Below are 21,681 nucleotides of genomic sequence, written 5' to 3' on the forward strand. Positions count from 1 at the left end.
CCCAGGTGAAAATCTGAAATGATGTAAAAATTGAAATTGTTGGTATTTCTTGTCCTTTAACAGCAGAACTTTTTTTTTTTTTTTTTAAGAGATTGTGTTTTTCAAGGTCTGTTGATAACTTTTCTTAAAAGCAAATAAGGACTTTTTTTTTCATCACTGGTGGACAAGTACTTGCTATTTAGGACAGAAAATTATTCCCTAAAAACAGCACAAGAAATCTTTATTATGGGTGTATGGTTGTGTTGAGCCAGTCTGTGCAGTTTTTGGTTAGGGTTTGGGTTTGGTGTTTTGTTTTTTTTGTTTTGTTTTTTTTTTTTTAATTTTTATTGTAGATTTTGTTATATTTTTTGTTTTGTTGGTTCTTGACAGAAAAAAAATCCCACGGGAGCTCAAAAGACTGGTAACCAGTTACTCTTATTTTAATACGGTGGATACAAGGATGCTCTCAAGCAGCACACTTCTCAGAAAAAGGAGTTTAGGGAAAAGCTACTCATGATAAGTAGAGAAATAAACCCTTGGCTTGCAAATTACTCATGTGATGATGTTGAAATAATGGCAGAACTGGAGAAAGAGTCTTGCGCTTTAGCAACGGACTTAAGTGCTTATATTTAGTTTATTTTTCCACTGTATGTAAAAACAGTTTTTTAACTGAGAACTTAAGTAAAGCATACTTAGTGCTGTAATTTCTTCATGTACCTGGATTGCATAGAATGATTTAGAACATTACTTGAGTGCCCACCACAGATATTAGTACAGGATTTCAGGGATAAAAAGGAAGAATGAATTCCCTGTTGGCAAATGGACACCTTTTTTGCCAATGGTGGAAATATAATACATAAATTGCTGCATAATTAAAAAAAAAAAAAGCTTTACATAGTCTAGACACTGCTCTCATTGTGTAAACATTTAGTGTTTCGAATTTGCTAGATATAGGGAAAAATGAAGGGTCTGCTGCTTTTCTCAAGCACTAAAAGCAAAAAACTGAGCATACATAGGTTATAGTCACTTTTTCTTGTTATTCAGAGCTTTTTGGATACTGTCAGGAATATTATTAGTATGTGCTGTAGTTTGGGAACATTTTGAGGAACAGCGCAGAGCTGGTACTTAATGGAAAGCTGCATTTGGTCTGAACTGTACAGGTGCCTTATGCATGAAAACATTATCAGAGAGTGAATTAATTTAATTGTGGTATGTACTTGTCTTTATCCACAAAAGACTAGAGCATCTAGAGGCTTATGTTTTTCTTCAGAAAGTCCCCCAGGACTACTTTCTGACTTTACCTGACTTTACACGTGCAGTTTCTCAGTTCCTTTTATGACTGGACTGTTTCTTTTCTCTCCACCCCCACTAATTCAGCACCAAAAAAAAAAGAAAAAAAGGCAATGAATAAAAGTCCTGCTGTGGGGAAAAATAGAAATCTCCTTTACAATAGAGAGTAAACACTTTCAGGCTTTGTTAACAGCCTTTATCTTGGGCATAGAGCGGGAAGGTGGGATGCTAGGAGTTAGAAAACATCCTTAGCATCTTTTATTTCTTGTGTAGGTTGGAAAAACCTGACCTCTCTGAGCACCCCAGATACAAAGCCTGGGCGCTCACCACTTGAGCAGCGCTAGTGACCGCAAGGCTTCCTACACGGCTGCCCTAATGCTAGGGGTGCCGTCAGGTTGACTTGAGGCTGGGTGAACTGGTGTAGAGTGCCGGTGAAAGTTGCCGTGTCCATCTTGGGAGGACGGGGAGGCACGGGGCTGCTTTGCCACCATCACCCCAGGGGTTTGAAAAGGAGTGTGTTGCACCGGAGGCACTCCCCTTTGCCTGTGCTGCATCTGCTCAGCTGTCCTGTCCTGCCTTTCGAACTCGCAGCACGTGGTCTGAGTTTCTTTGCCAAGTCAGCCGCGTCATTTTACTCGGTTTTCTTCAACGTTAGAGCTGACGTAAATACTCTAACCCATGAGAAATATGTGCCACAAAGCTTCCACATACTTGCGGGGAGGGTAAGAAAGATAATGATCATAACCAGAAACTGTACCTGGGTAAACGGCATTGCTTCATGGCCTTAGGGGACCGAGACTGCTGCTTGTCCTTGAGATAAATAGGTTGTGCTTGCTGCTTTTCTTTTTTTTTTTTTTTTCTTAAAGTATCTTTTTGTCTGGTTGTTATCTTTTGACCAAAATAGATGATTGCAGTAGATTATGAAAAAGGGAAACGAGAGCTCTCTAAATAGGGCACGCTTTACTCAGTTCTGCTAGAGGAAGAGGAGATCCTTCTCTTTGCTATTAGCAAGCATGAGGCAGGAAGAATAAGACTCAGGACCTAACCATGGAAAAACTATTTTTCACTACTACTTGGAAATCTGGATGATCATATAGTAGCTGGATTCTTTTTTGAGCTGTCGTCTTTTTCTGCAGAAAAATCCCCTGTTATCTCAGCCTCGTGATTACTAGTTTTTCTTTCCGTGAAGCCTGTGAAGCAAAAGATCATATGAGTATAAACCAGTCCTTCTGCTTGAGCTGGTCTACCATGGCTTTATTTGTTTTGCTTTTTTAATAGACTGCTACAGAACACTGTGAAATTATCATCGGTGGTAAATAGGGGTTCAAGAACCATGACGACTTTAGGGATTATATTGAGAAGTTTTTGATGGTTTTGTGTGATGTAACCAGGATAAATACAAGGTAAGTGCTCTGGACATTTAAGTGTTGAAAACTATTTGTGTCAGTATTTTAATGACTGACCACGCATATGTTTTTAACTTGAATAGAGCAACTCTCTCTGGCTTAAAGTAGGAAGCTGGGATGGGAAGTGACTTTTTGGGATGCTGAACCCAGTTTCTTGTAGTGAAAGCCCACTTCAGCAAAAGGGTCGATGTTATCTCAAAAAGTTATTGTTAGGACTAGCGAGGGTGGAATAAAATGCTAGAAAGCTCATTGCTTTTATGCTAACTCAATTTCTGATTTTCTTCTGAAACTGGTGAAAATTTCAATTCAAGTCTAGTTCTGACCAGTTATTTGCAAAAAAGATGGGTTGTGTATCTCAGGTGGTGACTTGCTTGTACTTTATGCAATGATACTAACAGGTGCTTATTGCTAGTGGGATGATCTTGCTCCGTGACCTTCTCCTCTTCTGGACATATCACATAAATTGCTCATAAAAGCTTGGGGATAAACTAATTGACTACGTTTATATGTCTCTCTGTCATTCATTTCCAAATAATAAATTCCTTCATTTATATTGAGAGTGCTCCTTCATTTTTGCATATCCAGAAAAATATAACTAGTTTGTGCTTCTTTATTGTGCCAGTTCCTCTAATGAAAAGCTTTATCAAAGTAAATTCCAAGAATGAACGACAAGGGAAGTTCACTAATAACCTCTAAATAAAATTTCACTAACAAAGACTTTTCCTTCATTTCCCCTTCACCCAGTCTACTATGATTTTCTTCATAATACAAATTAATAATTTTAAATCTAACTGTATAATAATGAGCTGGCTATCACCCCGGTCATTTCTTTTCATTCTTACTTTGCTAAAACAAATTTAGGTGAAAAGTGTTTTCAGGTTTGTTTGTTTCTTTTTTTTCAGGAGTGGTTTTGCAAAGTGGACAGTAATGGAGTATATGAGCACGGGTAGTGATAGCAAAGAGGAGATTGACTTGTTGCTAACTAATTTAAATATGTCTGAGGTGATAGACATCATGGAAAACCTTTATCCAGGTGGAGACCTTGCAGTCTATGAAGACAGCTTAATTACAATGTGTGAAGAGGAAAATCGAAATGAAGAACGTGCGGAATCTTTACTGTTTTGTGAAAGGGAGGTTTCTTTGATGTCCTCCGTCAAATATGGGACTGTGGAAGACCTGCTTGCTTTTGCAAATCAGGTGTCCAACACTGCAAAACAATTTAAAGGATGCAGACAGCAAGAATCTGGAATCCTCTTGAATATGGTATGTCCCTTTTCTTTTTACTTGAAAATCAGTAGACCTTAGGAATTAGAAGGTCTTAATGAATCTAAATAAAGATCACCCCCAATCCCAGCAATAACAGTCAGGCTGTTGTTCCCTGTGCAAACCTGGGGCCGGAGGGGTTCTCTGAGGTCATCAAGTCTGGCCCCTGCAGTCTCAGGCAGCTATGGAGAAAGGTCTGTTGTTCAGAAAGATCTACTCTATGCTGCCTCTTGGTATCCCTGGAGATTAGAAAACATTTCCCAACATTGAATACAAACGTGAGACACACAGTAAAAAAGGAAAAGCTACAACTATGGTGGTTTCCAGGTTTGGGAGATGGGAAGGGTTTTCCAGTGCCTTGTGTTCATGCAGTGAAGAGAGTTCATTATGCAGAACTCCCAAATAAAGGTCTAGATCTATTTTCGTATAGTTACTGAATTCAGTCTATCTGCACAAAATGTAAAAGGTAGTCGTGTAAGGAGAAAACGCATATAGTATCAACTGTGACTTTCAGAATTACAATATTACATAGTATCACACACTGCTAAATTCAAGTATAGATGTGTTGTTTTAAGATATGTTTATTTCTTCTCTAAAATGATTTGTGTTATACAAGCATCTGTAGATATTGGTGTCACTGGACTTCTATTTAAAATCAGTTACTCTACAAACAATCAATTATGAAATGGAAGTTTATTCATATATGTTTGTGCTGCTGCTTTATTTTCTTAAGATGTTCTACATCTATCATCTTAAATATCTTGCATGTAATATGTTATATATGTGAACATTGGGTGCTTGAGGCTTACTGGTTACTCAGGTGCGAAATAGCACGGGGTATTGCTTTATTCTGATTTGGAGGGAGCGTTGCAGTATTGCAAAACAATCACTTTTCAACTCTGTAACATTGAAATAACACTTACTAATATTCAATGTTTCCTATACTTAGGATAGACACTGTTCTACATACTCGCAGTTGTTTTGCTTGCATACTCTTTCTACAGATGCATACAATTGGTATGAACCAAATACTATTAGGTGCACGTGATCCCATTAAGCAACTGTGGATTGGAGACAGGGCATTACCTGTGCATGCATTTCAGCAGGTGCATCTGCATCATTAATATCTCCAGCATTTTAGTCAGGATCATGAATGTTTCTGATTGCCTGGTGACCCCCAGTGACTGCACCGTGGCTTGCGTCACGCAGGGTCTTGGAGCGCACAAGCTGGATTGCTTTCAGTTGAAACTAAACTGGAGGATGCGTTACAGCCACAAATGAGGGTTCATTCCACAGGACCAGGCTGGGAACTGGTCCTGGAAGCCTCCTGAAAATGTGAATAGTGTGGTGGTTGTTGCTCTCTTGCTCTGCAAATCCACTCCACTTGGCCCGTGTTACTTTCCAGGATAGGTGTAACCCATGCGGGTTAGCTGGTCTCAGCCCCTTGAAATGCAGAAGCGAGCGGGCGGGATGTATGGATTGCTAGAGACTTTACTTTGGTTCTGATAAGTAGAGGAGAGGCTCATTCTGCATATCCTAAGCAAAATACTTTTAATAAAAAGGCACATACCTGGTTACAGTTAAGAACTTATCCTCCCCCAAATTAAGAACTCTGAAGAACTTATTTCATGTAGACGCTAGTCACAAATTATAGATTTAGCAAGTCAAGAAGATACTTTCCTAATTGAAGAACAGGAGGTAGTTAAAGCACAGAAACATTATGCGTGTTAAATCTTAAAAAGAAATCTAAACCAAATAATCTTCCTAACATGCTGTTATCTTAAAAAGGGTGGCTGAAGAGCTGGGTATGTGAGGCCATGTGACAGACACGATGTGATAAATATCCTTGATCTGCTTTTGCACATCTTCAAGAGCCTCGATAAAGTAGCAGTAAACGGGTTAATGATACTCCAGATACTGACAATACTGTATATCCCTGAATTAATTAGAAGCATATTCACAGGAAATATTACTAGTTCTTTAGCTGAGAGAATATTAAGAGACTGAAGAAATAACACCAAACCTCAAGCAGTCCTGGCTGTAGTTAGGAGTTTGGTCTCTCTCTATCGTGTGCAGAGGGAGGGAGTTGTTTTGGAGGAAGATTTAGAGCAAGATACTGACTTAGATGCTCTGAATCGCTTCCTGGTGGAGCCCTCCTTGCCTTGTTGGCAGTATAGAGAAACAAAGCTCTCAACATTACCCACCTAAAGCAGACAGTGTGACTCCCACTCTTTGACCTTTTACTAAGCAGCAGAAACTCTGATACAAGATAGAAAATTAAAATGTGTTCCCCTAGCAGTCCATGTGATATTAGGAAATGCTGAAACTCTTGCTCACATCGTACAAGATAGCCTGTGAGTAACAGGTATGCGGTATAACAAGTTAGCAGATTACAGGAAGGACAAACATGTGCGGGTAAATCTAATAACAAGAGGTGGGTAATTTCATTAACCCAGCTGCTGTTGTTGTTGTTTCAAGACAATTAATTGCAACTTACACTTTGTAAGTTAGTCACTCGAGAGAAACGTGGATGCCTGGGCTGTGAATGAATGCCGCACCTCACATGCTGTTCCCATTTGGTGTTTCTAAACAAAGACTGCTGAACAGATCGCATGCATCATGTACATATAAGTGATATTATTTTTCTTCCCCACTACATATATAAATTTAATTAGGCTTGAAGTAGTTTTAACTTCATTGTAATTTTTTTTTTCTAAATTTAACCCACAGATCACACCCAAGAATGGGCGCTATCAAATTGACTCCGATGTGCTCCTGTTTCCGTGGAAGCTGACTTACAGGAACATTGGCTCTGATTTTATTCCTCGGGGAGCTTTTGGGAAAGTGTACTTGGCCCAAGATAGAGAAACCAAGAAACGAATGGCATGCAAACTGGTATGTTAGTTCAGTAGTTTTATCTCTGAGCAAATATTGTATGACATAGTACATACAGTATATTTTCAAATTCTACTGTTAGGCTGATGATCATCTTGGTGGTGTTGGTCTACACAAGGTAGGAGAAATGAACGTTTTTAACTGTTAACTTATTTTAATTTTTTGACCCTGAGACTGCAAAAGCTTCAGCATTTTGAAATTATCTGGAAGTATGTGTAACTGCCACATGGGCAGGCCTGATGCAGTGCAGCAGTAGAAGAATTTCTACTTTTCCTGCTGTACTCACGGTGGTAAAATACCAGCATGAGATCACATCCCTGCTGAAGGTGATAGCAAAACCCTGCTGCTGCAGATGCTTTTAGGACCTCATCCTTTAACTGGGGTCTTCAGACATAAGTTTTCTTGGTGCCATAAGGTCCCTGAGAGCTCAGCTTATGTGCAGTTCTCATTATGCTGTCAGTACCCAAAACAAGGTTGTGAGATGTCTCAAGAAAACTGCTGAGCACCTGCCTATTTTTATAGAAGCCAACGTTTTCTTTCAACGTTACTTTTCAACATACTATTCTAAATAGAGCAGTAAATATTTAGGGCCAGTAAAAGCTCAGCTGGGACACTGCTCTATATCCCCCGGATCATGAATAAGCTCCTGCATTACTTCTGTGTGTGCAGGAGTTGAGAAAGCTGTTGTACGTCCCTCCCTTGCAGCCAGTGTATCCACACGGGGACAGATTTAGTTTGCCGTTCCTACATAACCCACTGCAGAATTAAAGCTTCCTAATGTTTCTGAAAACACAGTGTTTCACATTGCAATAAAAATATTAGCCTCTTGGTTCACAGCCAGAAGGCTGAGGGAAGGAGGATAAAAAGAGCAGTAGTAGCCTTTCCGTGTGTAAGCAAACACTGCTTTTTATTGCCTTAGCAATCTGCCGTCAGTACTTTTTAAAGAAATATAGTGCTGTCGGGTGCTCGCTTTAAAGCAAGTTTCATTTCTCGTAAGCCATAAAACAGAGCTGATAAGGATTGGATCGAGGGCGGTAATGGTCCTGAGCCTGTCCTTAGTCTGTAGACTGTGCTGAGTGCTGCAAGCACCGATCCACCTGTCAGACGGGTGTATAGTTCTGGTAGAGCAGATGAGACTGCACAAAGCTAATGGAAAAGGCAGTGGGATTTTTTATCTTCTTCACCAGGAAGTTTGCATAGAGCGTTTGCGTAACCACTGCATTTTGACGGGAATAACTTGCTACATTGTTTTTTCTGGAAGATGGCACTTTTTCTTTGGGCATGATTCCAAAAACTCTCTCAACTTTAAACAGGATGTATCTCAACTGGAAAGGAAGATCAAGTCACAGGATCAAAATAAAGCTCTGTATTTTAAGAAGTGGACAGGAGTGCTTTGCTTCCTTCTATTTTAATCTATAGGATAACTAGTTTTGGTATGGATAACTTGTTTTTTGAGCTGCTTTTCTGTGGTTTTGTTTCAACGTCCTAGGTCCCAGTGGAACAGTTCAAACCGTCAGATGTTGAAATACAGGCATGTTTCCGACATGAAAACATTGCTGAATTATACGGTGCTATTTTGTGGGATGAAACAATCCATCTGTTTATGGAAGCTGGAGAGGGAGGATCTGTCATGGAAAAGCTGGAGAGTTGTGGTCCTATGAGAGAATTTGAAATCATTTGGGTGACAAAGCATATTTTGAAAGGACTTGACTTTCTTCACTCCAAGAGGATTATTCACCATGATATCAAACGTATGTATGTGGTTCATTGGGGTGCTTTCTGGTCCGGGCTGGGCTGGGGCTCCAGTGGAGAGCCTGGGACTGGGCTGGGGCACGTAGCCTGCACCTCTGGGAGGGAGAGGTAGATAATGGTCAACAAATGACAAGGTCAGGTTCTACAGATAATTGTTATTGACGCTATTTATTAATTCACTTCAGTGGAGAGGATGATTCGAAAGTCCCAGTTCCTTTGCCTTTCTTGAGCAACTCAATTTGAAATAAAAACCTAAAGAAAATGAGAGAAATTATCAGCCTGTATTAAGCTAGAAGTTTCCCTCTTTCCATGTAAATTCATCCTGAGTGCATCCGTGTCTATCTTCCACTTGCACCTGCTTTTAGGTTTTAGGCCTCTGCATGACTGTTCTTCAGTTTGAGACACCTTAGAACTAAATACATAATTTGTACTGTTTTTTTTTCTTTCAACAATTACTGCAAATTTTAGTATATATTTGCTTTAAAAAGCTCTGGGTATTAACATGTATAAATAGTCAAAACTTATTGATATTAAACCTGAATTAAATAAAATAATAAATTATTTTAAAACTTAATTTTAATGCATTACATTTAATTTAATATTAAATACTGTTTCTCCCAACATCACCTCCCCCCGCAGACAGATAAATTCTGGCTTTCTAAGAGCAGTGCTTCTAATGAAGACATGTCTCTTCCGCGAGTTAATTTTGCTAAACTTGAGGGTTTAAAATAGAAATATTCAAACTGAAGTGTTACAATAAATAGTTGACAGAAGATTATTATCAGGAATTGCTAAATTTTGATCTGAGTTTTGCTTTTTTTTTTTTTTGCTTAATGTGGGTCAGTACTGTAGATGTAAGCCTTTGAGATTTTGACAGCTATAAAACTGCTTAATTTTCCCTTAGTTGTGCTTTCTAGCTTGTAGTTAATCTTTTCTATGGGTTTATTGTAATTGGCAGTAACAACAACTTTAATTAAAAGGTTTAAAAACCAAACGAGCCCAAACCCAACCCATGACATCTAGATAGCGGATGGGAGAATCAGCCAGTTGCGAATGTGGCAGATGTGAGTGCGTTTTGCTTTTCCCAGCCTTTTTCTGCCATTTCGCCTTTCCCAGCCTTTTTCGGTGTTGCTGGGTGCAGGGCAGGAGCTGAGGCAGAGGTCGCCTGGGGCTGATGGCCACCAGGCCTAGAGGCACCTGGGTGCAAACCCCGGCCCTGCTCCTGCCTGCTAGGAGCTGTTTTGTTTGAGGGGGTGAGCTGGGGAACCCCGACCCCTTAAGGGCAGCTGTGCCTCCGCTCCAGGGAGCCAAGGTGTGTGTTTTCACCGGCCAGGCAGAATCGATTTTTGCCAAACATCTCTTTCTTCCTCACTTGCATTGGGTGTTGTTGAGTCTCTGTGGTGCTGATGCAGGAGGACATGGGAGTTATACCCAGAGAAAGACTGCCTGAGCCTGGAAGGGGAAAAAGACTTTCTGTTGGCTCTTTGGAGCAGCTCAGTGCTGCCACTCGTTTTGACCCTTGGTTGGAAAGCAGTTAAATCTAAGGTTAATTGGTGGGAGGAACTTTAGTCTGAAACCAGCTGGGGCTGGGTGCAGTCCCAAACAGGCAGCAGAGCTTGCTGCACTGTGGCTGTGTGGCCCTCTGCACCATCCTTTATGTGGTGTTTAAAGTCCGTATCTTCAAAAGTATCCCTAAAATTACACTTATTTGAGTAGTTTTGTAGCACTGGTAAGGAAGCAGGTATGTGAAGGATCCGGTACCACTGAAATCAAGCCTGTGCCTTCCCTCTGGGGAGTCATGGTGGGCACCGTCAAGATGGAAAATGACCCACAGTTTCTTCAGGGAGAAAATGTGTTTCTGTTATGTAACTTGGAGACTTCATTTGTCCACGTCTTCTGAAACTGCAAACAAGAATTTCTCAAGGCTTACACAGAGCACTACCTTCATAAATATTTGATCAGAAATACAACTGCAAAGAAAGCCTCTGGGCACAAAATTGTGCCTTTGGCAGAGTTTTATGAAGGAAAGTGGATTAAGCCTCTAGATGTTGCTGCAATTTGGTGGAGTTTGGAACTCTGTCTTTTATGACTTTTGCAGCCATAGTCTGTCCTCTGTCGTCGCGCTGAGCCGCTCTCACTGACCACTGCAGGAGACTGGTGTGGCTGCTCTGGAGGGCCCTCAGTTCCTCTCTACTTCTGTCTTCATTTAAATTGTTAGTGTCGAGAAACCTCTTGGGGGCGAACAGTTCTGTTTATAGCCAGACCTGCACAGCATGCTCTCCACTCTGGACACCATCAAACATCTTCAGAGCAAGCCTTGCTGTGCTGAGGTGCCTACCAGTCTCCCACCCTCCTCCCTTACCCTCAGCCATTTTTTCTCTCTCTCTCTTTTTTTTTTTTTTTAAAGCTAGGAAAATGTCCAGACGATGATTCTTCTTTTACATAAACCAGTCCAGTTTGATTTTTAAGATATGATTTTATCACTAACACTAATAGACCTGTTTTGGCTAGGAGGAGGACTGTGTTGGCTATAGAGACTGGTGGGTCTAATCGACCTTTTTGGGCTAACATCCATATGAAACAGGCATGTTGTAAAATCAATGCACAACATGCTAGAAACTTAAATGCTGTCATTTTTGTTTTTCTTTTAGCAAGCAACATTGTCTTTATGTCAACTAAGGCTGTTTTGGTGGATTTTGGCCTAAGTGTGCAAATGACTGAAGACATTTACTATCCCAAAGACCTTAGAGGAACAGAGGTAAGAAGCTGGAGGGACAAAAGCCCTTATGTTGTGTTATTCCCATGGTTGTGATGCTTAGGCTCAAATTTGGAGCTTGAGCATAGAGGCTGGGGCAAAAAAGTTTCATAATAACTTATCAAAAAATTACAAACATTAATATAATCTAAATTATATTTTTATTTTCAACTTACTGAAAGGAGAACCAGGTGTTACACTTTGAAAGCCATGTCACCTTCTCTGCAGTCCCATTTGTTAACAATTATTAAATCTGAAGTCAAAGAGAAATTTGGGTTCACTGAAGTCAAACAAAGGAACAGTACTCTGAGTAGGGTGGTTTGCAGTGAATCAGCTACTGGTCAGAGATGCTTCAGACTGGTTCTTTGCTCTAGCAAAGATTTCTTCTGAGATACCAGCTGTGGACTGGGGTGACCTGCTCAACACAGTAGTTTCACTCCTCCTTCGAAACCGCAGAAATTGCAGACCTCTGGGTTTCATCCCTTAACATTTCTAAGCTCTGTTCCCCATCTGCATGTATGGCACAGGTGATGATTATCTGGTAAACTACTTAGGCATTACAGCGATGGAGGTGAGGGCCTTTTAAAAGTTCTCAGTGACTTTGACTCTGAATGTGTGCAGAGGTCCTGCATGCCACTTGGGCTACCCTCCTGCCAAAATGTTTCCAGGGCTGGAGCTTTAGCAAACAACCAAGCAGCAACAAGGAGCTTGGATAGCTGCTGCAAATGTGGCTTTGTATGCTCTCCGTTGCTGGAGGAAGTTTTTTACGGGAAGCACTTCAGCTGAAATGTTGGCACTTACCGTTTTGATAGTCTTCTGCACTTTAGGCATGTGTTTAGAGGAGATTCGTGTGTAACTGACAAAAAGCATTTCAGTCCTTGAAAGGGTGGGATAAACTAAGATTTCGCAGAATGTCAGGCTTCTTTGTTTATTTGTTTTTGAGATATTTGGGAAAATACTTGAATATTTGTTTTCACTATCGTTCTAGTTAGGGGAATTAAGAGCTTAAAATGCTTACTGTGCTGGAAGCAGTGTGCTTTCTGGCATTTAATACATGCTTTGTTGGTGTCTTGTTTTGCTTTGGTTTGGGGTTTTTTGTTTGTCTGTTTGGGGTAGTTTTGTGTGCTGTTAATGAGAATAAGAAAAATGATGGGAATGAGTTGGAAGCCCTGGTTGGGTATTTCCTGAGGATAGAGATGTGTGTAAACAGGAAATTTCCAGGGCTATGGAGTGGACTGGTGATCATCTGCTCCTGGCTGTTGGAGGACAGGCCAAGTTCATGTTGGTAAGAACAACTGCAAAAAACACGTAGTTGTTCATTTAGTAGGAAGAAAATTCTACGCTTGAGCACCTGCAGTCACGTCCTCAGAAAGCAGATAATTCCCACAACTCTGAAACGTGGTGGCGCTTGGTGTTTGCTGTCTCAGGGGAGAAGTAGCCACTCCTCGGAACCGGCAATCCTGCTCTGCTGCCACAACATTGAGGGCCAGAAGTATGGTAGCAGAGCGCTGGGAAAGATTTTTCAAATATCAGTCAAAGACTTATAGGAACATAATGAATGCTAGTCTATATGTTTTTCTGCTCACAGCCTTCCTCCTAAGCATCTTCCTCTCCACAGTGCCTGTGTTCAGCCTTGTGGGGTGCCTAATCCAGTCACTCACAAATGCCCTCCGTAGCCTTTGACAGCACTGGCTTTCCTGAATTTTTCAAAGTAAGATCTTGACTGCCCAAAGTCCTCCTGAGTTTTGCACCCTTTATTATGCAGCCGTAAGAAGTGGGGCCGTTGGTCCAGGAGCTCTGTTTTTGCACATAGTTGTGCAACCCCTTGCTAGGGCTCTATCACTGCCATGTGGCATCGTGCCTGTGAACTGGCTGGTTTTGGTTACATCTGGTATTGGCAGGGACTCGTGTCCATGAAGGAAGCGGCAGTTGGAGTTATCTTTCTCCTGTGCATCTTCTCCCCTGGGGGTTTAGGATTTTATTGGCTTCTGTAGCGCAGGAAATCTGAATGTAGTGAATCTTCTTCGTGTTTATGCAAATGAATAGTTGCGATTCTGGGCAGAATGATTGAAAGGTAGTTAAATTTTGTTCAGTTGGTGTAGCGTGAAAAACCTGGGGTTTCTGAACAGTGTGTGTACAAGGCATGCAGCACAATATCCCGTGGTTGTGATGAAACTGCTCCGCAGGAAATACTTTTTCTAGGCATTTGCTACCCTTTCTGTTAGGCTTCTGTCGCTTTGTTAAAATATGTGAGCTTCAGTTACAACCATTTGAGGGGAGGAAAAAGTTGTCTGCTAAGCCTTATTGAGTGTGGAAGGTGTGATTCATTTGCAGGAATGCTAAACTAAAACTAGCACAGCAAGAAGAAAAGGACTGGGTTTTAGCTGGGTTGTGTCTCCGGTCTGACTGGCAGGCAAGTGCCAGCCCAGCAGCAGGAAGGAGTGGGAGTGGGAAGGTACCTGGGGCTTGGGCTGCCCACTTCAGTGACAAGAGGGTCTTAGGCCAGTCTAAATCGGTCTGAAATCGCGGCTGGAGTGCACATCTCATTTTTGCTTTTTGGTGTTGTGCAGTCAAGGTGCATCCTGACCGTTTTCACACTGTGACTGTAACTGCAGGCTGGTTCTTGTTCCAGTATCTTTGTTTTCCTCAAGAAGTCAGCTGCTTTTTGTTTATATAGATTTCACTCAAGTTGTATTGTATTTGCTAATGACTTTTTTTTTTTTCCACAAAATTAGAAATTCTGTCCTTTGCTCCTTATGAGACTTAAACGTGGGGGGTGCAGACGCATTTATTCTGTCTTAGCCCGAGGAAAGCAACGGATAGGAGTAATTAGCAGCTGTAGATGCATGCTAAACCTTTGCACACGCTTCTGATCTGAAGCTCTGTTTGCAGATACGGTATGTGATTTACTGGGAAATATTCCTTGGAATTTGCGTGAGCCCTACAGCCGTTCTCAATCTGTGGTAATAAGTAGTCAAACCATGCGGTGATGACTTAACTTCCTGCTCTTGTGTCAGTTAATGGCTTTTAATGTGATTCTTTGTGGCAGGATGACTTGAACTAATTAATGTTCTGTTTGGCCCCTTTAGAGGGAAATTGGGTGAGGGAAAAGTAAAAACCAGAGGCAGATAGGGCAGCTTGCTAACCTAGTGTGTTGTGGGCTGTGCCCAGGTCATGTTGAAACCAACTCCCTAGTGCGATGGTGGTGGTGGTGGCAGAGGTGCGCGAGCAGCTCCTGCCTGCCGTGGGGTGTGCCTCCTGCATCCTGCCCATCTGGTTCTCCTCCAGCTGTGCTCCCAGCTGCCTGGAGCTGGCAGGAGCTTCACACCAGATCCTTCTTGACAAACGCAAATGTTTCAGTGAAATGTTTGGACAGAAACTGGGTTTTGGTTTAGACGAGATTAAAATTTTTGGCTTAAAAAAAGGATGGAAGAGGGATGCTTGCATTAATAGCTGCTCTGGGGTAACCTGGTGGAAAGGGCACACACCAGGACTTAAGAGACCTGGCTTTTAATTTATGCCTTGCTTTAGACCTGACTTGTTCCTCACCATCCCATTTCTTAGGATAATGCCGCTATATGCACATTATTGGATAAGGGGGGAGAGGAGAAGAGTGAGGAAGACAGGAATCATAGAATGGTTTAGGTTGGAAGGTGTATATTTGACAGTTTCGTCCAGAAAAGTTGTGTAGTATCCAATGTAACAGGGATTTGAGGAGTGGACTCCTACCCCCAGCTGGGTGGCAGGCAGCGGGGTCACCTTCTCTCTTAAGCCTCTTTAGCATGTCCATGTTGTTCAAGCAGAATGGAGCAGTCCCAGAAGTGCCTGGCAAAACAAACCGGCAATTCAGGCACTTCCTTTTTCTGTGGAGGGATGAGGTTCCTGCTACTCAGCTGAACCAAGCAGAGCCATGGCTTGAACTTCAGCCTCTCACAGCTCAGCTAAGTCCCCCAGCCACTGAGCTGTGCCTGTCTGAGGAGGGCAAACCTGAGATATGAATTTGTCCATATGCTAAACCAGAAGATCTATGTGATTGTGGTAACGTGCAGAGCAGAAAAATATTATTCCCCAGATCGTGTTGGTCTTTAAGCTGCAGGTACTACTGGGATGCATCCCTTCAGAGGGGAGTTTCCTGGATCACAAAATGTCACAATTAATCTTTGTTTGTTGTTTTCCCTTATTGATGAATCTTTTTTTTGACTCTTTTTCACAGATTTACATGAGCCCTGAAGTTATCCTCTGTAGAGGCCACACAACAAAAGCGGACATCTACAGCATGGGGGCTACTATTATTCATATGCAAACCGGCATCCCGCCCTGGGTGAACAGATACCCTCGTTCTGCATATCCATCCTACCTCTACATTGTAAGTGTCCTTAGCAAAGCTGTAGCACAGTTTCAGTTGAAGGGTTTCCTTTACTCTTATTGGGAAAGCTCCAGTCATACAAAAGCTATCAAAATATTTGTTAGAGAGATGATATCATCCTTTTTGCTTCGGAGGAGGGAGGGAAGAAGTGGGTTTTGATCATTTAGTGGAAGACAGAGGCTGAGCTGGAGTCATCTCTGTGGTTTGTGTTACAATTTACAGGCCTTGGGTTTACTGCAAGGACAAGGTTAGAACAGCATGAAATTTGATTGAAACAAGCCCATCTATGTTCTACTTGTCTGATTTGCTTGGAAATCACAGATAAAAACCGAAACCTGGCAAATTTGATTCTCTGGTTCTTCCAGGGTGGTACAGAAATCCGGTGAATGTGCATTGCACTGGATTCTAGGCTTGCTTGGAGTTGCTTTGAGTTTTTAAATTTATGATAAAAACCTGATTTTAAAAAAAGGTGTATTTTGTGCAGTTACATGTTCTGTTCTCATTGACCAGCCCGTCTTAGGGAGGTGATGAGTTGTAAGTGGGGAATTTCCAGACCACTCGTGGTTATCTGTGACTTCCTCTTCCATTGTTTTTGGAATAACTGTTCCAATGGTCTTTTTTTTATTCCAACAGATACACAAGCAAGCTCCCCCACTAGAAGACATCGCTGAAGACTGCAGCACTTCCATGAGAGAGTTGCTAGAAGCAGCTCTAGAAAGGAATCCTAATCATAGGCTGTCTGCTGCAGACTTACTGAAACACGAAGCCTTACACCCACCCCCAGAAGAGCAGCCACGGTGCCAGAGTCTGGACTCGGCATTGTTTGAAAGGAAAAGACTACTCGCGAGGAAGGAGCTGCAGTTGCCAGAAAACATTACAGGTGATGATATCAAGCGTACTTACCTTGCACTCTGTAGACTTTATTTTGTGTCAAAACTCGATTTGACTGAGTGTTTAGAAACAAAAGAAACTCAAAAACCTCCTGGAGAGAGACTAGTAAAAATCCCAATCAGATGAGATCAGACCCAGGGCTCATTAAGTGTTATGTAAAACACCCATTGACTTCAACGGGGGAAGAACTTAGGCCGAATTCTGCAGCTCCGGAAGGGCTGGCTCACGAAAAAGCCCTGGCAGTCATTCAGGGCGCTTCTTCACAAAGTGTAGGCTGCTGCCCCAAATTGCCTTATTTTGCCACAGTAGTAGAGATGTTATATTGCTACTAGTGATTTGTTTGTTAACAGAAAAAAAAAAGTCCCAACAACCACCACCAAAACCAACAATTTTTGCTTCCTTAAAGGCACACACAAAACCGTAACTGTAATGTTGCTGAGTGTCAGCAGTACAAGCCCTTTGTTTTAAAAACAAAAATGACTGCAGGATAGAACACAGTTCCCCTGTGCATTAATAAGTGCTTTATGAAAGATAACATATGAACCAGTTAGAAAACTCAGTGTGTCTTTAGATAATATCAAGATCAAGGGAGATTTGGTGCCATCAACCTGCTATCCGGCTTCAAACTGCTTTTCTTCTACTTCTAAAATGTGTTTGGAGTATCCTGACAAAAAGCATTTAAAAACCGCCCCCAGACAAGTGCTTTATTTGATTGTGATAAGTATTTGAAACAATATCTGTGCAAAGTTTTGGGTGCTGTAATGCATAATTGTTGCCATGAATCCACTTAACATTTAAATCAGTAACAGCCTTTGCATCTAGAATGGCATCGTGCCTTCTGGCTTTTGCCTTGTGGGTGCATAATCCTTTGATCAGCTCAGGCCATATGAATCAGTGCTTTTGAAGATGAAAAAAGATTTGACCATTAAACTACAACTGTAGTTTAGGTGCTTGAGATCCCAGGACACTCATTACACAAGTATTCAGGGGACTTCTGCCATTGCAAAGGTTTCTTCAAACCTTGATTTAAAAGAAAAAAAAAAAGAAATAAATCAAGACTGATGGTCCCATATTTGTTCTGTATCGTCACACCCAGCCACACAAAGAGGATGTCATCTGTTTAGGTGAAAATTCCCCTGTAATGTAGGGGAATTCTTGAATGGCAGAAAGCTAGCAGAGTTGTTTAGTGCACCAAACTCTCCTTTCACACTATGGCTCAGAGGATAAGGAAGCTCTGTCTAGCTGTCCCAGCTGATGGAGGGTTTTTTGAGAATTGAACACACTTGCTGTTCCTAGTAGCAAACTGCTTACCTTTTTGCCATACAGTTGTGGGTTGATTTGGTTTATTTTATTTTACGAGGTTTATGTTACATTGTCCTTAAAAATGAAGCTTTCTAAACCACAGATAAACAAAAGCAAACATTAGGCCAATTATTCCAGTAATGTCTGCAACCATGAAACTGAACTAATATAGCTATTTGTGCAATAATGACATGCTTTGTCTCTTTCCTTTTTAGATTCATCATTGTGTACTGGGAGCATGGAAGAGTCAGACCTGCTAAAGAGGCAAAGGTCACTCTACATAGATCTTGGAGCTCTGGCTGGTTACTTCAATATTGTTAGGGGACCACCGGCCTTAGAATACGACTGACTCAGTGATATTGTATGTCAGCAGGTCAGAAATGGACCTCTACCTCTCAAAACTTGATTTTAAGACTTGATTTTCAAAAATGTACATAAAAACATTGGCATTGTAGGCTGTAAAATGTGAATAGTGTATAATTGCACAGATGATTAAGCTAAACCCTTAGGGGCTCTGATAAGCTGAACCCAAGCAATGATAGTTGTGCGTCTGCTGGTTGACCAACAAGAAGACGGCAAAAAAGAACACTGCTGGGAATGTCTTAATCCAGGATAACTTTCTGTGCTGGGCCTTGCACTTTTGTAAAACTTATAATATATGCTTGCAAATACTGCCATGAAAAAAAAAATGAGCATGTGGGCTGTAAGATTCAGTCTATCTGAGCTGTCCTTAGACAAAAACCTTTCCCCCAAAAAACTCCTTCATATAACCAGTCAAAGACTGGTTCAGTCTTGTTCTGCCTTTGAGACTTGGCCAGTCTCTGGTCATTCTTAATGGAAATCGGGGCCTCCCTTCAGCTGAGCTAATTTCTGTCAGCTATCTTTGGAGCCAAAGCATCACTTGGTTACAGATGTGTGTTAACTTGGCATCTTCCCAGGGCTGTCAGAGCTAAGCAGGGCGCTGTCCTCCTTCTCTGTGGGTGTAGGGAATCCTTCACTGGCTCTATTGGTTAGCTTTGGGAATAGCACAGCAAGCTGGCCCTGACAGCACAGCAGCGACTCTGCCTGCTTCCCATGTTAGAGCTACTGCAAGGTTATCTTGGGTAGTTTTCAGGGGTAGATCAAATGTTATTCCCTGTTGGTAACAGTGGGCAGGCTCCAGACTCTTGCTTTTTAATACTTTAAAATTGTACACGTATATAATTGCTGTGAGTGCTGTGGTTTGGAAAGCGTGTCATTAGTGACAAGCTGTGTTTATGTTCCTATGGAAATGGAATTATATTGTTCTTGCTGTGCCTTATACATTTGAAACATGATGTTTTGGATGATAGTAAAACTATGTAAACTGCATAGTTCTGTACATCCCATGGGATGAGAACGTAAACTTTTATAAAACTCTCTTCGATGCTTAGGATGACTCTTTATAAGCATTTGTGTTAAAATGGCATACTATGTATGTTGTACACCGAATCTTTTCTGAAGCACAGTCTCTTTTTCATACATCTATTATTTAATGCTGCTCCTATCTAACACATGATCTTAAACAGATGATTTCTAGTTTGATACTGATATGGTCAAATGAATAAATCCAGCTCAGTGCCTTGAGATGTGGTCACTCTGTTCTTTCATCTTTGAAAACAGTGTGGGGCTGTGACCGTGTTTGGGCCAACCTCCCCTTCCGTGGCCCAGGTACACTACATGTATCGTTCCGCTTATTGGGGAGTTGAGTGAAGGTTGCTGTTGATGGATTTGGGACTCTGGTAACAGACAATGAGTGTTTCTGGCAAAATCTCATTCTTAAACCACAACGCGCCTTCTGGACTGCCTGAATGTTGCACAGCAGTTGTGTACAACATGCAGCGTGTCAGACCTGATGTTAATTGCCGCAAAAAAAACCCCTGCTGGGAATAACCCACCTGCTCCAGTACTTTGTGCAAAATCTCTAGATGACTAGCTGCTTTGGGGAGAGCTGTGCAGGGGGTCCGTCTTCATATTTATCCTGGCTGTAGTGATCGGGATGTTCAGGGATCAGACTTTCAGTGTAGCTGACTTAAAGACAACATGACCTAATGGTTTGGATGCTCTCCTTTGCCTTGAGAGACCTGGGTTCAATTTTCTGGTCTTTGGCTTTTGATCTTTAATGAGATTCACAGAATTAGTAGGAAACAGCTCTTCGGGTAACTAGGGGTGGGCTTAAAATCTCTTCCCCAGTTTCCCTTCAATAAAATGAAGGTGTTTACCCTCAGCAAATAGTGGCTAGATATAAGGCAAATGCTTATCAAGTGCCTAGATACTTCAACAATGAGATCCATGTAGGAATTATAGGCTGCTAGGGGGCTTATACCATTGCTTGAAAAATGTTACACTGATTTGTCTTCTTTTATTTCTTTCTTTAATGCCATCCTCCTTTCTGCCACCCAGGTAAATGATTTAGCATTGAAATATGGGGACAGGTTCGCTATTTAATATTTGTTCTTTGTATATGGCTGTTATATGTCTTCACGCTATGAGAGTAATAAGCAATGAGGTTATCCAAAGTAATTACAGTTTATGTATTGCCAGGCAGAGGTGATAAGGTTTGGCTGAGTGAACCAATAGCTCTTTATAGGCACATCCACAGGTCTAAACAGTATGAGGCTTCACAAGAAGTGTCACTTCAGAGGGCTAGTACACAATCGACAAGTAGCTGTTCAGGTACACCAAACACCAAGCATTGCTGCCGGCTCTGTGAGCTCTCTAATAGCTGAGGACTACTTTTCAGGTGAGCCTCAGGCTGCAGCTAAGCAGGGATTTCTCTGTGGAGCAATACATCGTACCCCAAGGGTATCCCACAGTGGTTGATCCCTGCGTTGTGTAGGTTCACTTGTTTGTGCCACCGCCTGGGGAAGGAGGTCAGGGAAATGAACGGGGTTAGAAATAACCTAGGAGAGGGAAGATTGTTTCTCTAATCTGGTTGCCTGAGCAGCTGTGTACTTGGAGCAATCAGGGCTGGAGGTGAGGGAGGAGGAACGAAAAGGGATGGTGGGAAAACCCTGCCAGCACAAGTCCCAGGGGTATGGCTGTTCTGCACTGAGCTGTGGGATTCTGCAAATGGTTTGCCTCTGTTCGTGTTGATTTCTGGTGTGTAGTTTCATTTTTCTCTTGGGGGAATACTGAGACTTGTGCTAACTGTAAAGGAAAGTGCATGGAGAAGCCCACTAGTCGTGGTAACTGATGAAATTGGAGAGCCGGAGGTGCCTTTTCTCCTTGTGAGCTTAGCAGATTTCTTGGGCTCAAGTCAGCCTGTCACCCTGAGACTGAGCCCACCACCGTGCTCCTCTGCAGAGCTTCCTGGTGTGAGCAGCCTTAGCGGGTATGGAGATGGTTTGAAGACGTGCTAAGCTTCCCGCTCTGTTTGTGAAGGAAGATTGGGTTTAGGTCATGCCTTTGGAAGAACATGGGGGAAGAAAAGGAAGTCGAAGCACCTTTTTTCCTGTTTTCTTTTAGCTGCTGCTGCTTTGCACCTCCCACCCCCCTTCTTTCTCCCATGACTCCTGTAAGTGAGGTTTCACTTGCTGCCTGGATTCTGAAGGTTTCCTAACTTCTAAAATCAGGCCCTTGTTTTTCTAATCCTGCAAAAATGTCAGTGGGTAGAAGAGACCTGGAGGACAAATTGGAAGAAGCAAAAATAAGGGCTTTCCTGATGGTCTTCCCTGTTAACCCAGGTGGAGGTCTGAGAGAAGCTGGAGTAGAAGTACAGAGTGGTTTGCCATGCCCCCTCCACGTGCATTGCTGGTGAGGAC

The 21,681-nt window shown here is 41.9% G+C and overlaps 1 protein-coding gene across 1 annotated transcript; it reads left to right on the plus strand.

The window, feature by feature from the left end:
- Positions 1–2,628: 2,628 nt before the first annotated feature.
- On the plus strand, positions 2,629–19,494 carry MAP3K8 (mitogen-activated protein kinase kinase kinase 8). The gene is made up of 8 exons (XM_082479128.1): positions 2,629–2,672; positions 3,578–3,938; positions 6,669–6,833; positions 8,323–8,584; positions 11,237–11,343; positions 15,554–15,706; positions 16,340–16,586; positions 18,115–19,494. The coding sequence occupies exons 1-8, from the start codon at positions 2,638–2,640 to the stop codon at positions 18,246–18,248; spliced, it is 1,464 nt and encodes a 487-aa protein (XP_082335254.1). The 5' UTR covers positions 2,629–2,637; the 3' UTR covers positions 18,249–19,494.
- Positions 19,495–21,681: the final 2,187 nt, after the last annotated feature.

The sequence above is a fragment of the Vanellus vanellus genome (genome assembly GCF_965231255.1).
Source record: "Vanellus vanellus genome assembly, chromosome: 2".
NCBI lineage: Eukaryota > Metazoa > Chordata > Aves > Charadriiformes > Charadriidae > Vanellus > Vanellus vanellus.